The sequence below is a fragment of the Carlito syrichta genome, unplaced genomic scaffold (assembly GCF_000164805.1).
Source record: "Carlito syrichta isolate Samal-C Ts95f unplaced genomic scaffold, Tarsius_syrichta-2.0.1 Scaffold308955, whole genome shotgun sequence".
NCBI lineage: Eukaryota > Metazoa > Chordata > Mammalia > Primates > Tarsiidae > Carlito > Carlito syrichta.
This window is the reverse complement of record NW_007253051.1, coordinates 49,754-64,551: the sequence shown is the minus strand read 5'-3', so window position 1 is coordinate 64,551 and position 14,798 is coordinate 49,754. Positions and strand designations below refer to the sequence as shown.

Here is a 14,798-nt window from a genome sequence, read left to right as displayed (position 1 = left end):
TGCCTTAAAGGTCGCAGGAGGCAGTGCTGAAGAATGTGTGGGCGAACGTCGTGCCATCTGCCTAGAGATGCTCTCACGAGAGCTTGTGCCTATCAGGACCGATGGGGCCAGCAGCGGCTCCCAGAGTGGAGAGACCCGGATAAGTATTGCCCCTCCTACAACAAGAGTCCTCAGTCCACCTGCCCGGTGCTTCTCTCACGACTGCACTTTGAGAAGGTAACCACTCGTGCACCACACTAGCCTCTCCCGCAGCACCACGGTGGTCGTCTGCTCCTGTTTGGCTTGGGTATGCTCCGCCTCTGGGATGACATTAAAAATCACACCTTAAGCTGGGCCTGGTGGCTCAGCCTGTAATCCCAGCGCTTTGGGAGCCCAAGGTGAGGGGATTGCCTGAGCCCGCGGGCTCGAGACCCGCCTGGGCAACTTGGCGAGACCTCATCTCTACAATCAATCAAAAAATCAGCCGGGCGTGGTAGCGCGCGCCTGTAGCTCCAGCTACTTGACAGGCTGAGGCGGAAGGATCGCTGGAGCCCAGCAGGTTAGGTTCCAGTGGTGGCCGGAAGCGTGCACAGGGCGACGGAGTGAGACTCCAACTCAAAAAAAAAAAAAAAAAAAAAAAAAATCACCCTTTACTGATAATATTGTAACCCCCAGGTGCGAACCACTCTTGGCCTCACCGAAAGAAGTTTTATCAGTGTCTTCTAACCTTAAAAGATGATTCAGTATTCTTCAGACTCAGTGTAAATGCTTTTGCCATGCAAAGCATACCAGCCTTAATACAAGCCAAATTTATACGAGCCTTGTATTTATTGGCTATGTGGTGGTATATGACTGTGTTTTAGACGCTACTGTCCAGGCTGGAGTACCGTGGCACAATCATAGCTCACTGCAGCCTGGAACTCTTGGGCTCAAGTCATCTGCCGCCTCAGCCTCCCATAGCACTGGGATTACAGGTATGAATCACCGCACCCAGCCCCTAAGTAACTATTATGTTAGCAGCTTTCAGACCTCACTGGTCATCAGGGCCATTGGAGTATCTTTAAAATAATTTTTTAAAAGATTTTTATGTGGCAACTCAGATTTTTGTGGAGCAAAGGGGTGAAGGGACGAAAAATCACTTATGGGATATAATATGCACATGTAGGAGTGGTAGGTACACTTAAAGCCCAGACTTCTCCACTCTGCAATGCAGTCATGTAGCCAGAAACTATTTGTACCCTCCAAAGCTATTAAAATTAAAAGAAAGAATCAGTAGAAATTGTTTGGTAGCTGTAGCAGTATCAGAACTCATTTTACTGATGAGATACAAAAAAAAAAAGGAAAATAAATGTTTAAAAGATAAAGATTTATGCCTCTTCCCAGGCCGGCTAAAGTAGAATCTCTAGTCCTAGATCAGGTTTCAGGTCAGCTAATCTAAAACATTTCTGAAGTTTCTTGGACTTTGAAGAGTTTCTATTCTCTTTGGGTGTTTAATCTTTTTATATCTGTCTTTTACTGAAGCTAGAAATACATGTATTTGCTTTGGTTATCTGAAGTTTTATGACTTTTGTGTGTGTGTGTGTGTTGGAGTCTCATTCTGTCACCCAGGCTGGAGGGCAGTAGCACGCTTATGGCCACCACAGCCTTGACCTGCTGGGCTCAGGCAATCCTTTCGCCTCAGCCTTCCAAGTAGCTGGAACTACAGGCACACGCCACCATGCCCTGCTAATTTTTTGATTTATTGTAGAGGTGCATCTAGGCCTTGCCAAGTTGCCCAGGCTGGTCTTGAATCTGTGGACTCAAGCAATCGTCTCACCTCAGCCTCCCAAAGTGCTGCGATTATGGGCATGAGCCACCATGCCCAGCCTATATTATGTTTTTTATTTATAGAATTTATCCCTGTAACGTTGGAGTGACCATTTATTTACAATCATGTTTTAGTTCTTTGCTTACCTCCTGAAACTGTGTGTAATAAAATCTTGCATTCCAGAAAGTAATAGTTTTTCTATGCCTTAAATATTTTAAATGACCTTGATAAGTTTTCAAAAATCTCTATTGTTGGGCCAGGCTCAGTGGCTCAGCCTGTAATCCCAGCACTTTGGGAGGCTGAGGCAAGTGGATTGCCTGAGCCCACGGGTTTGAGACCAGCCCAGGCAACTTAGCGAGAACTTGTCTCTATAATAAATAAAAAATTAGCCGAGCATGGCAATGTGCACCTGTAGTTCCAGCTACTTGGAAGACTGAGGCAGAAGGATCACTGGAGTCCAGCATGTTGACCCTGGGATGGCCGTGAGTGTGCCACTGCGCTTCAGCCTGGGTGATGGAGTGAGACTCCAACTCAAAAAAAAAAAGAATAAAAATTATGATTGTTACCTTCCTGGATTTTGCATCTATTTGATCCATAATGGTGAGATAACTGTAAAGTTGATTGTACCTCTGGTGCATAGCGCTTTAGAACTTTTATAATTATATGGTAGTCAAAAAGAACTCATTTCTACATTACAGGGAATCGCATTACTTTGAAATAAAGATACCAAATTGATCTTTTTGGTTGAATGAAGCCATTTAGATGAAATAGTTTATTCCTTAGTCATTTTTAGAGGATATGTATTTCTTTGTTCAAACTTCTTTTCATGAGAGGGAAATCAAATAAATATCCTGGAGAACCTTGAAGGGGAAAGGAAAAATTAACACATGTTTAAAAGGAAGGTGTAAAACAGAGAGCCTTCAAAGGAAGGGTTAAGTGTGTGAGCCTCATTCATTTTTAGCCTTAGTTCTCTTCATACCACCTCCTTAGAATGTTAACTGGAATTTGTTTAACAGATGTGAAGATAGAAGTATAGAAAGATAATGGCTTATCCTACATTACCCAATCATTGAGGGACAGAACTGGAACTGAGATCTAGTCTACTGTTCCCATTCCAGTGGATGCTTTCTGGAATCAGGTCTGGGGAATGTGGAGCCCCTGGCAAACATAGCCCTCATTTGGGGTAGTAATATGAATTTGCTGATGTGGTATTTGACTCTACATCTCTAATGAGTTTTGTTCAGATTGCTGGGGTTTTGTAATTTTGATAAATATTGATATTTCATTTTCCTCAAGCCTATAAATTATAAAGCAAAGTTAGAACAATTTTAGCAATTCATTCAAATTATTAACGGCCAGCATATGTGTAGAGATTGCAGCATTTGCATTTGAAACCACAGATTTGCAAATTACTTCCTTTTTCATTTATTCACTCCAGTGCTTCCAGCTGTTCTGCTCAGAAGTCCAAAAGGGTAGAGGAAAAGATGACTAATATTGAGCAACGTTTTCAGTATTTTGACTTCTCAGCCACTTTCTATTTGTCTTCCTCACGTTTGGGTTTGGTTTGCTGTTGCCCAGTGAATACTCTCAAGTTAAAGATTACCAATGGTACTTGTGAGAGCAGGATTTCTCAACCTTGGTATTGTTGACATTTTTGGCCTGGATAATTCATTGTTGTGGGGAGCTATCTTGTGTATTGTAGAATATTTAGCAGCATTCTCTACCTACTAGATGCCAGTAGCATCCCCCAGATCATAACAACGGAAAATGTCTCCCGATGTTGCCAGAAGTCTCAGGATGGTGGAGGACTGATTCAGTTGTCCTAGGTTGAGAACCAACGATTTTTTAGTATTGTTATCTCGTAAATTTCTGATGAGAGATCATTTAAGACCATCATTTATTGACCATTATGTAATGATAATCATCTCTCATTCTCATTTATGCATTGGGCAGGACCCCTTCTGACTTGGGAAGCACACTTGATTCTGGAAGAGAGAGGATTTACAAAATCTCTGTTTTCAGCCATTCTTTCTCATAAACACAGATGATACTCATGATTTTTTTTTTTTTTTTTTTGAGTAGGAGTCTCACTCTGTTGTTCAGGCAGCCTTGACTCCTGGGCTCAGATGATCCTTCCACCTTAGCCTCCAAGTAGCTGGAACCACAGGCATGTACCACCATGCTGGCTAATTTTTTTTGTTTTAGTTGGCGTCTCACTCTGTCGCCCAGACTGGAGGGCAGTGGCCACTCCCGGCCACCGCAGCCTCGACCTGCTGGGCTCCGGCGATCCTTCCGCCTCAGCCTTCCAAGTTGCCGGGATTACAGGCACACGCTACCACACCCAGCTAATTTTTGATTTATTGTAGAGATGAGATCTCGCTGCCCAGGTGGGTCTCGAACCTGCGGGCTCAGGCAATCCACTCACCTTAGCCTCCCAAAGGCACGGGATTACAGGCTGAGCCACCGAGCCCGGCTTAATTTTTTTATTTACTGTAGAGACAAGGTCTCACCAAGTTGCCCAGGCTGTTCTGGAACCCCTGGACTCAGGCGAGCCTCATAATTCTTAGATTCTATATTTGCAAATTCACACACTTGATAAAATTTATTTGTTACTCCAAAATCAATTCTCATGTTGCTTTTGCAGTCATTTGTTGGCATAGAGTGGTGAAAAATTTAAGCAGCCTGACACATTTCTAGTTGAGGTTGAATAAGGCAAAGCTCTGCCTTCTTTCACCTCTTATACTGAAAATAAGCGTCCTTTTTGTGGTCAGTTTGCAGTGTTTTTTGCATTTCTGTGCTTCTTGTTGGTGAGTTCACTATTTAAAATAACCCCCAAGCACACAGTGCTAAAGTGCTAGCTAGTGTTTCCAAGAGAAAGAAAAGGCTATGGTACGCCTTGTACGCCTTACCGAGAAAAGACACATCCTTGTTAACCACTTTTGGGAGGTGATTAGGTCATGAGAGCCTTCATAAATAGGGTTAGTTTCTGTATAAAAGAGACCCCAGGCTGGGCTCAATGGCTCAGGTTGTAGTCTCAGCACTTTGGGAGACTGAGGCGAGTGGATTACCTGAGCCCGCAGGTTCGAGACAAGCCTGGGCAACTTGGCGAGACCACGTCTCTACAATAAAATAAAAAATAGCTGGGCATGGTAGTGCACTTCTGTAGTTCTGGCTACTCGAAAGGCTGAGGTGGAAGGATCGCCGGAGCCCAGCAGGTCGACGCTGGGGTGGCCGTGAGCATGCCACTACACTCCAGTCTGGGTGAAGGAATGACACTCCAACTCAAACAAAAGAGGGACTCCAGAGAGCTAGCTCACCCCTTCCACCATGTGAGGGCATAGCAAGAAGGTGCCATCTGTGAACCAGAAAGTGGGCCCTCACCAGAAACCAAATCTGGCATCCTGATCCTAGCTTCCAGAACTATGAGAGGTTTCTGCCATTATAAGCTACTCTGTTTTTGGTATTGTTCGGTTAAACTCTCAGTAGAGCCTCCAAAATGTTAGGTCAGACCTGTGAGGTCCAGGGAGGTGTCTGCAGTCTGGTGCCTCATGAAAGATCCAAAGAATTGCACAGAAGTTAGATTGAAAAATATGGTTTATTTAGAAAGTAAATTAGCAAGAGAGGAGATTTACCTCCCCAAGGTAGAGGAGGGGGCCAGAGCTAGGAACATGGCGGCCACAACCCAAAAGAGCCACATGACTGGGCCAGGGCTTAGCAAAGCAATGACAAATGGCTGCTTGAGATTGAATGCGTTTAAACCTTCCCTTTGATGGGAGGCAGGTGATTCAGGTGAGTGGGTGGTGGCTTTTTTCCTTTCTTTTTTTTTTTTGAGTCTCATTCTGTCACCCAGGCTGGAGTGCAGTGGCACGCTCACGGCTACCACAGTGTCTACCTGCCGGGCTCCAGTGATCCTTCTGCCTCAGCCTACCAACTAACTGGAACTACAGGTGCATGCTACCACGCTTGGCTAATTTTTTTGATTTACTGTAGAGATGAGGTCTTGTCAAGTCTTCTGGTCTTAAGCCTGTGGGCTCAGGCAATCCCCTTACCTTGGTCTCCCAAAGTGCTGGGATTACAGGCTTGAGCTACTGCACCTGACCGAGGGTACAATTCAGGGTTAGGTATACAAATGTTCATTATATAGTTACTCTTGTTGATGAGGTGTGTCCCCCCTACCCTGCAGTTTCCCAGTACTGCCAATCTCGCCCCCCATCCCCTGGCAGTTTCCAACTACTACCAATTTCTTAGTATTATGATAATTGTTCAAGGTCCGCCTATAAGTGAGAACATATGGCACTCAGTTCTTTGCTTCTGTGATAGATCACTCAATATCATAGATTCTAAGTCCATCCAATTTGCTGCACAGTTCATAATTTTTCACATCATCACAAAGGGGACAGGTGAGCACAGGTACTGACATCAAGTGATGGATTGAAGGCAGATGGATAGGTTAGTCACATGATTGCTGCCATGTTGATAAGATCTGTGTCCTGAAGGGCTGGTTAACTTGTTTACAAAGCAAGCTGAGGAGGGGGCTGTAAAACAATTATCTATAGCTACCTCTGAGAAACCGTCTTCTGTCCTTGGCTAGTGGTTAGAGGGTAAATTAAAGTGAACTGCTAGAAAAACATGACAAAGCTAAGCAGTGCTGAAATGGCTGCTTTTTGGCTATATTGAATCCATTTTGGTCGTGTCATTTCCCTCTCTTGTTTTAAAATATTTGTATTTGTACCTGGAAACAGTGATGATGGTCAGTCTTCTGAAACTGCCTCCATCTAGATAAGGGCATGGAGATGTTCATACCTGTCTAGATTAAGAGGAAGGGATGAGAGGACAGGAGCCAATGGAGTTGTTAATATCTTTAGTATATGTATACAAAACACTGTGTACAAGTGTATACTATTAGAAGTAATGCTACTATAATAAAGGCCGTTATAGCTGCTATTATGACATTGAAGCTTTGATGTCTGGGCAAAATGTATTTATAAATAGTTACCCCAGTGGGCTTGATACTCACTATAGGAGTCCAGGCAGTTTTTACTGCTAAACCAGCGAATTCCATATGTGGATGTTCCTGTAGTTTGTCTTCAAGTTTCTTTGGGTTTTGTGATAAGAATTTATAGACAGTTATAAGGGGTTTGTTAATAATAACTTTAACGAGGAAATAAAGTTACTTTGAGAAAGTCTGAAGGAAAAAAATTGAAAATGTTAATTTGGAGACATGTATTTAGGTTGTAATTTACATTGTAGGAAATAATAATGAACAAGAGAATTTAAAACAGGTGGTATGGGGGAGAGAAAACTCTCTGTTGTGTTTTTTTTGTTTGTTTGTTTGTTTTGAGTCAGAGTCTCACTCTGTCACCCAGGCTATAGTGCAATGGCACAATCATAGCCACCACAGCCTTCACCTGCTGGACTCAGGCGATCCTTCCACCTCAGCTTTCCAAGTAGCTGGAACTACAGGCGTGCACCACCACACCCAGCTAATTTTTTGACTTATTGTAGAGACAAGGTCTCGCCATGTTGCCCAGGCTGGTCTTGAACCTGTGGGCTCAGGCAATCCTCCACCTCAGCCTCCAAAAGTGCTGGGATTACAGGCATGAGCCACTACACCCAGCTCTTTTGTTTTTCACAAGAGGTATTTTGTTGTAACAGCCCTAATAGACTAACAGCACCCTTGCTCATTCATATATATATATATATATATATATATATATATATATATATATAGTCTTTCGGTGCTTTCACATCAAAGACTATCCCTTTAAAGGAGCAGGTACTTCTCCATTCCATTTCACAGACATTCTCCACTGAATTTCTTTGATACTCATATATTACTTAATTTTTTTTTTAAATAGGATCTGTGTCACCCAGGCTGGAATGCAGTGGCACAATCATAGTTCACTGTAGCCTGGAACTCCTGGGCTCAAGTGATCCTCCTACCTCAACCTCCTGAGTAGCTGGGACTAGACACACACCACCATACCTGGTTAATTAAAAAAAAATTTTTTTGTGAGGCTGGATGTGGTGGCTCATGCCTATAATCCCAGCACTTTGGGAGGCCAAGGTGAGAGAATTGCCCAAGCCCACAGGTTCGAGACCAGTCTGGGCAAAATGGCGAGACCTCATCTCTACAGTAAATAAAAAAATTAGCCGGACATGGTGGCGTATGCCTGTAGTTCCACCTACTTGGAAGGCTGAGGCGGAAGGATTACCTGAGCCCAGTAGGTTGAGGCTGCAGTGGACGTGAGCATGCCACTGCACTCCAGCCTGGGTGACAGAGTGAGACTCTGACTCAAAAAAAAAATTTTTTTTTTTGTGGAGTTGGGGTCTTGCTATGTTGACCAGACTGGTCTCAAACTCCTGACCCCAAGCAAACCTCCCACCTCAGCCTCCCAGAGTACTAGAATTATAAGCATGAGTTACTGTGTCTAGCCCTTATTTAGAGTGTTTACATCTATGTGGCATCACATGTTAAAAGTCCGTACTCTGAGGTTATGCACTCTTCTGTGTACCCTCATGTGTATCCCTTGATCGTAGCATGTACCTCATTATATTATAGTTGTCTGTAATATATGCTTTGTAAGAACTGGGACACACAAAGTGCAGGGCGTAGCACTGTCTCTCTCATAGCAGGAATTAATTAAAAGTTTACAGGAACTTGGTTGGGCTTGGTCGCTCACACCTGTAATCCCAGCACTTTGGGAAGTGGAGGCAAGAGGATTGCCTGAGCCCAGGGGTTCAAGACCAGCCTGGGCAACTTGGCAAAACCTACAAGAAATAAAAAAAAAATTAGCCAGGCATGGTGGTGCACGCATGTAGTTCCAACTACTTTGAAGACTGAGGCAGAAGGATCGCCTGAGCCTAGCGGGTCGAGGTTGCAGTGACTGTGAGTATGCCACTGCACTCCAGCCTGGGCAACAGTGAGACTCTGACTCAAAAAAAAAAAAGTTTATAGGAACTAAACCTCTATGTGTATCCCCAACTTTATCTAAGCAGAATGTCTTGTATTCTGGTAAATATGATTGCTAAAGAACTCAAGTTTACCAGCCGGGCTCGGTGGCTCAGCCTGTAATCCTGCGCCTTTGGGAGGCTGAGGTGAGTGGATTGCCTGAGCCCGCGGGTTTGAGACCTGCCTGGGCAACTTGGCGAGACCTCATCTCCAAAATAAATAAAAAAAACTAGGCGGGCGTGGTAGCGCGCGCCTGTAGTTCCAGCCACTTGGAAGGCTGAGGCGGAAGGATCGCCGGAGCCCAGCAGGTCGAGGCTGCGGTGGTCGGGAGCGGCCACTGCACTCCAGTCTGGGCAACCGAGTGAGACTCCAACTCAAAAAAAAAAAAAAAAGAGCTCAAGTTTACATCGTTATAAATCATTAAAATTGTTGCCAAGCAGACTCCTTTTAATGATCATGTATTCTTTATATTTCAATACTAATGATAATGCAATGCATGTACTAACTTTGATTTCCTAAATTTCATTATGATTTCCTCACTAGATCTTAACATTTTTTCTGTGGCAGGATGCAGACTCATCTGAACGTATCATTGCTCCCATGCGATGGGGTCTCGTCCCATCTTGGTTCAAAGAAGATGATCCTTCCAAGCTGCAGTTCAGTACTATCAACTGTCGTAGTGATACCATAATGGAGAAACAGTCATTCAAGGTAGATAGCTGGTTAGGAAAAGGCATATACTCTGTTCTTTTTGCTGACAGAGCTATCAGTGCCTTATATACTTGAAAAGTAAAATAAGGTTCCAAAGAGTGTTTCCATTGTGGCCTATAGAGGACAGTCAAAAATAAATATATAAATAAAATAAAAAAGTGTTCCCAGTTGTTAATGTGGAGTGTTATTCTGTTTGTTACTATGTAGTGGTATTAACAAACAGAATAGTGGTTTAAAACAAAACAACAGATATTATCTCTCATATTCTCTGGATTGACTAGGCTTAATTGAGCAAATTTCACTTGGAAGTTCTCATGTAGTTATAATCAGATAGCAGCTGGGCCTGGATTTCCAAATAGCTTCTTCACCCACATGTGACACCTCAACTGGGATGACTAGTACAACTAGAAGCCTTTTCACATGCCTGGATTGGGGGTGTCAGGGTAGTCAGGCTTCTGTCATAGTGATTCATTTACAATAGAGCTCGTGATCTAATAAAGTAGGATACAGGCTACAAGTAGACTTTATGATCTATCCTTGGCAGTCATACAGCATCCCTACTGCTGAATTCTACACAGAGCTAGCCAAAACTCAGTGTAGGAGGGGACTAGAGTGCGCATACTGGGAACCATGGTTCACCTGGGAGCCAACTATTTGTTAGAAAATTGCTGGTTGCTTTTGTGTACATTATTTAATCTTTTCAACATCTGTGTGAATTGTGATTTTATATAAGAAAAGAGATTTACAAGAAATTAAGTAACTATTCTAAGGTCACACATTGGTAGACCTGAGATTTTGGCTCAAGTTCCATGTAATGGCAGCCTGTACAACATGATTGTATGAAGACCACATACATGATTGTATTAAAACATGATGTACTAAGACCATATTTTGCTCACATTTTCCTTCAGGTGCCTCTGGGAAAGGGGAGACGCTGTGTTGTTTTAGCAGATGGATTCTATGAGTGGCAACGCTGTCAGGGAACAAGCCTCAGGCAGCCGTACTTCATCTATTTCCCCCAAATCAAGACAGAGAAGGTATCATTATCAACACTCACAATATATATTTGGAAAGGTACAAGAAAACAAATTAATCCAAAAAAGGGCATATACTTTTTTCCCCATATACTTTAAAAAAAATAACAGCTTCATTGAGGTATAATTCACCATAAAATTCATTTTTTAAAGTATGTAATTCAGGTTAGGTGCGGTGACTCATGCCTATAATCCCAGCACTTTGGGAGGCCAAGGTGAGATCACTTGAGGCCAGGAGTTTAAGACTAGCCTGGGTAACACAGCTAACTCAGTTTCTTTTTTTTTTTTTGAGTTGGAGTCTCACTCCATTGCCTAGACTGGAGTGCAGTGGCACACTCACGGCCACCCCAGTGTCGACCTGCTGGACTCCAACGATCCTTCCACCTCAGCCTTCCAAGTAGCCAGAACTACAGGTGTACGCTACCACGCCCGGCTAATTTTTTTGATTTATTGTAGAGTTGAGGTCTCACCAAGTTGCCCGGGCTGGTCTCGAACCCACAGGCTCAGTCCACTTGCCTAGGCCTCCCAAAGTGCTGGGATTACAGGCTGAGCCACTGAGCCTGACCCAACAATTATTGAAGTCCTTGCTTTGATGCCATGAAATTTGAGATGTTTTATAGTATGAAACCAGTGTAAAGAGTTGACCATATTAGGTATTGAGAAAAATAGCTGGAATTAAAATGTTTAAGTTCTTCCTAATTCAGTGCATTAACACTGGAGAACTGCATGGAGTCTTTTTTTCCTGAGTGGCTGATAGGTGAATCCTTAATGTCACTCATATGTTCCTTATATTTTGGGGGTATGAAAAATTATTGGTTTGTCTGGAAGCAGTCAGATGGCTTCTGTAATGCTCCATTAGGAGATTTAGACTTCAAATCATTTTCCTCCCCTTAAGGGCTTTCCTGTACTCATGATCAGTTCCATCATAAGTGAAGAATACTAGATAAATTGGGAGGCTATGATGGAGATTAAGTCCTCTGAGTGGAAGAAATGACAGTTCAAAGAATTGTCCCGTGGTATCTCTTATTCCCCTTTAATTCCAGGATGCTACTCTTGCTTCTATTGAGATTAGTTTTTTTGTAATTAAAATTTTTTTATTGAGTAAAAATTCACATAATATAAAATTTGCAGCTGGGCACAGTGGTTCACGCCTGTAATCCCAGTGTTTAGGGAGCCCAAGGCAGGAGGGCTTGAGCCCAGGTGTTCAAGACCAGCCTCGTCTCTACAAAAAATAGAAAAATTAACCAGATGTGGGGATACATGCCTGTAGTTCCAGCATGACAGGAGTCTGAGGCAGGAGGATTGTTTGAACCCAGGAGTTGGAGGTTGCAGTGAGCTGTAATAGTGCCGTTGCAATCCAGCCTAGGCAACAGAGTGAAATCTGTCTCAAAAAAAGTCACCAGTATATTCACAATGTTGTACAACCATGACCACTATCTGGAATGTCATTCCAGAACATTTTCATCACTCTGTCACCATAAAGCAGTCCCTCTCTACTTTCCCCTTCCCCTAGCCCCTTGCAGCCACTAACCCACTTTCTGTGCCCAGACTCATACGATATTTGTCCTTTTGTGTATCTGGCCTCTTGGCATAATGTTTTTAAACGTATCAAATGTTTAACATACGTTTAGCATATACCAGTAGTACTTCTTATCTTTTTATTGACAAATCATATTCCATTGTTTAGGTATACAGTATTTTGTTTGTCTATTTATCAGTTGATGGACATTGAGTTTTTTCCACTTTTTTGGCTGTTATGAATAATGCTGTTATGAATACTGGTATACCGGTGCCTATTTGAGTCCCTGTTTTCAGTGCTTTTTTTTTCAAGTAGGCATTTCACTGTGCTGCCCAGGTTGGATGGAGTGCAATGGCAAGCTCAAAGCCACCGCAGACTTAGCCTGCTGGGCCAAGGCGCTCCTTCCGCCTCAGCCTTCCAAGTAGCTGGAACTGTTGGCTCATGCCACCATGCCTGACTAATTTTTTTATTTATTGTAGAGACGAGGCCTTGCCATGTTGCCCAGGCTGGTCTCAAACACCTAAGCTCAGGCAGTCCTCTTGTACTGGGATTATAGGTGTGAGCCACCACACCCTGTCTCAGTGCTTTTGAGTTTCATTCCTTCCCATAGTGTATGGGGGTTCTAGTTTCACCACATCGCTACCAATGCTTATTTTCTGTTTTTAAAAATTGTTATTAGCCGGGCTCGGTGGCTCATCCTGTAGTCCCACGCTTTGGGAGGCTGAGATAAGTGGATTGCCTGAGCCTGCAGGTTCGAGACCCGCCTGGGCAACTTGGCGAGATCTCATCTCTACAATAAATCAAAAAGTTAGCTGGGCGTGGTAGTGCACGCCTGTAGTTCCAGCTACTTGGAAGGCTGAGGCGGAAGGATGGCTGGAGCCCAGCAGGTCGAGGCTGCGGTGGCCGGGAGCGGCCACTGCACTCCAGTCTGGGTGACAGTGAGACTCCAACTCAAAAAAAAAAAATTATTATTATAGCCATCCTAGTGGGTGTGAAGTGATATCTCATTGTGGTTTTGATTAGCAGTTGCCTGACATTTAGTGACATTGAGCATTTTTTCATGTGCTTATTGGCCAATTGTATATTTTCTTTGTAGAAATGTCTATTCAAGTCCTTTGTCCAGTTATAAGTTGAATTGTCTGTCTTTTGTTATTGTTTTGTGTTGAGTCAGGGTCTTACTTGTCACCCAGGCTGGAATGCAATGGCACTATCACAGTTCACCACAGCTTCAACCTACTGGGCTTAGGCCATCCTTCTACCTTAGCCTCCTGAGTTGCTGGGACTATAGGAATGCACCACTTCACCCGGCTAATTTATTTTTTGCTTTTTCTTGTAGAGACAAGGTCTCATATAGTGCATAGGCTGGTATTGAACTCCTGGGCTCAAGCAGTCCTCTCGCCTTGGCCACCCAAAGTGCTGGGATTACAGGCATGAAACACTGTGCCTGGCTTCTTTTGTTGTTGAATTGTAAGACTTCTTTATATGGCCTGGATACTAGATCCTAACCAGATACATGATTTGCAAATATTTTCTCCCATCTATGGATTATTTTTACTTTTCCTGACAGTGTACTTTAAAGCACAAGAGTTTTGTGAACCAGAGGACTTTATGCTTGTTGAACTTGAGAAGTCTAGTTTATCTACTTTTTTCCTTTATTGTTTGTGTCTTTAGTGTCATGCCTAAGAGTCTATCACCAAATCCAAGGTCATAAAGATTTACCCATTTTCTTGTAAAGGTTTTATAGTTTTTACTTTACAGAAAGATCTTTAATTTGTTTTTAGTTAGTTTTTATATATGGTATAAGGTATGGATCCGAGTCATTCTTCTGCATGTGACTATCCAGTTGTCCCAGGACTACTTGTTAAAAAGACATTGGCTCCCTTGTCAAAATTAGTTTACTGTAGAGCTGTGGGTTCATTTCTGGACTCTCAATTCGAGCCATTGACCTAAATGTCTATTCTTATGCAATATTACACTGTAGCTTTGTAGTAAGTTTTGAAGTGAGTAAGTGTGAGTCCTCCAACTTTGTTCTTTTTAAAGATTGTTTTGGCTGTTTAGGTTTCCTTGCAGTTCCATGTGAATGTTAGGATCAGCTTGCCTATTTCTGCAAACCAAAAAAAAAGGTAGTTAAATTTTGATAAAGAAAGTGTATTGAATCTGTAGGTCAGTTTGGGGAGTATTGCCATCTTAACAATATTATGTCCTCAAATCCCTGAATATGGGGCATCTTTCCGTTGTTAAGATCTTTAATTTCTTTTAACCGTGTTTTGTAGTTTTCAGTGTACAAATCATACATGTCCTTGGTTAAATACAGTCCTAAGTCTAGTGTCAAATAAACAGCACAACACAAGGACCTTAGAAAACTTTATTCTCAAGGTTAATATATACAAATCAACAGTATTTCTATATACTAGCAACAAACAGTTGAAAATAAAAGCATGTTTGTAAGCTGTTGAAAATAATCCAGGAGAGTGGAGAAAGCATAAGTCAGTGGAGAGATGTCCTCCATTATGTAGTTGAGAGGGGATTTGAATCTAGTGCCCAAGTGGAAAAGTTGACCTACCAAAAAGCGTGGACTGGCTGGGTACGGTGGCTAGGCCTGTAATCCCATCACTTTGGGAGGCTGAGGCGAGAGGATTGCCTGAGTCTACAGGTTCCAGACCAGCCTGGGCAACTTGGTGAGACCTTGTCTCTACAATAAATCACAAAAACTAACTGGGCGTGATGGTGTGCATCTGTAGTTCCAGCTACTTGGAAGGCTGAGGCAGAAGGATGCCTGAGTCCAGCAGGCCGTGA

At 42.9% G+C, this 14,798-nt stretch overlaps 1 protein-coding gene across 4 annotated transcripts in view; it reads left to right on the top strand.

The window, feature by feature from the left end:
• HMCES (5-hydroxymethylcytosine (hmC) binding, ES cell-specific) overlaps positions 1-14,798 on the top strand; it is a 33,009-nt gene continuing 18,211 nt past the window's right edge. For 2 of the 4 annotated variants that reach the window (XM_021716803.1, XM_008066476.2), the window contains exons 1-3: positions 1-216; positions 9,306-9,449; positions 10,361-10,486. In XM_021716803.1, coding sequence (XP_021572478.1) covers positions 34-216; positions 9,306-9,449; positions 10,361-10,486 — 453 coding nt within the window. In that variant the 5' untranslated portion in view covers positions 1-33. The remainder of the gene's footprint in view (positions 217-9,305; positions 9,450-10,360; positions 10,487-14,798) is intronic. The other 2 variants (XM_021716801.1, XM_021716802.1) reach the window with 2 other exon arrangements.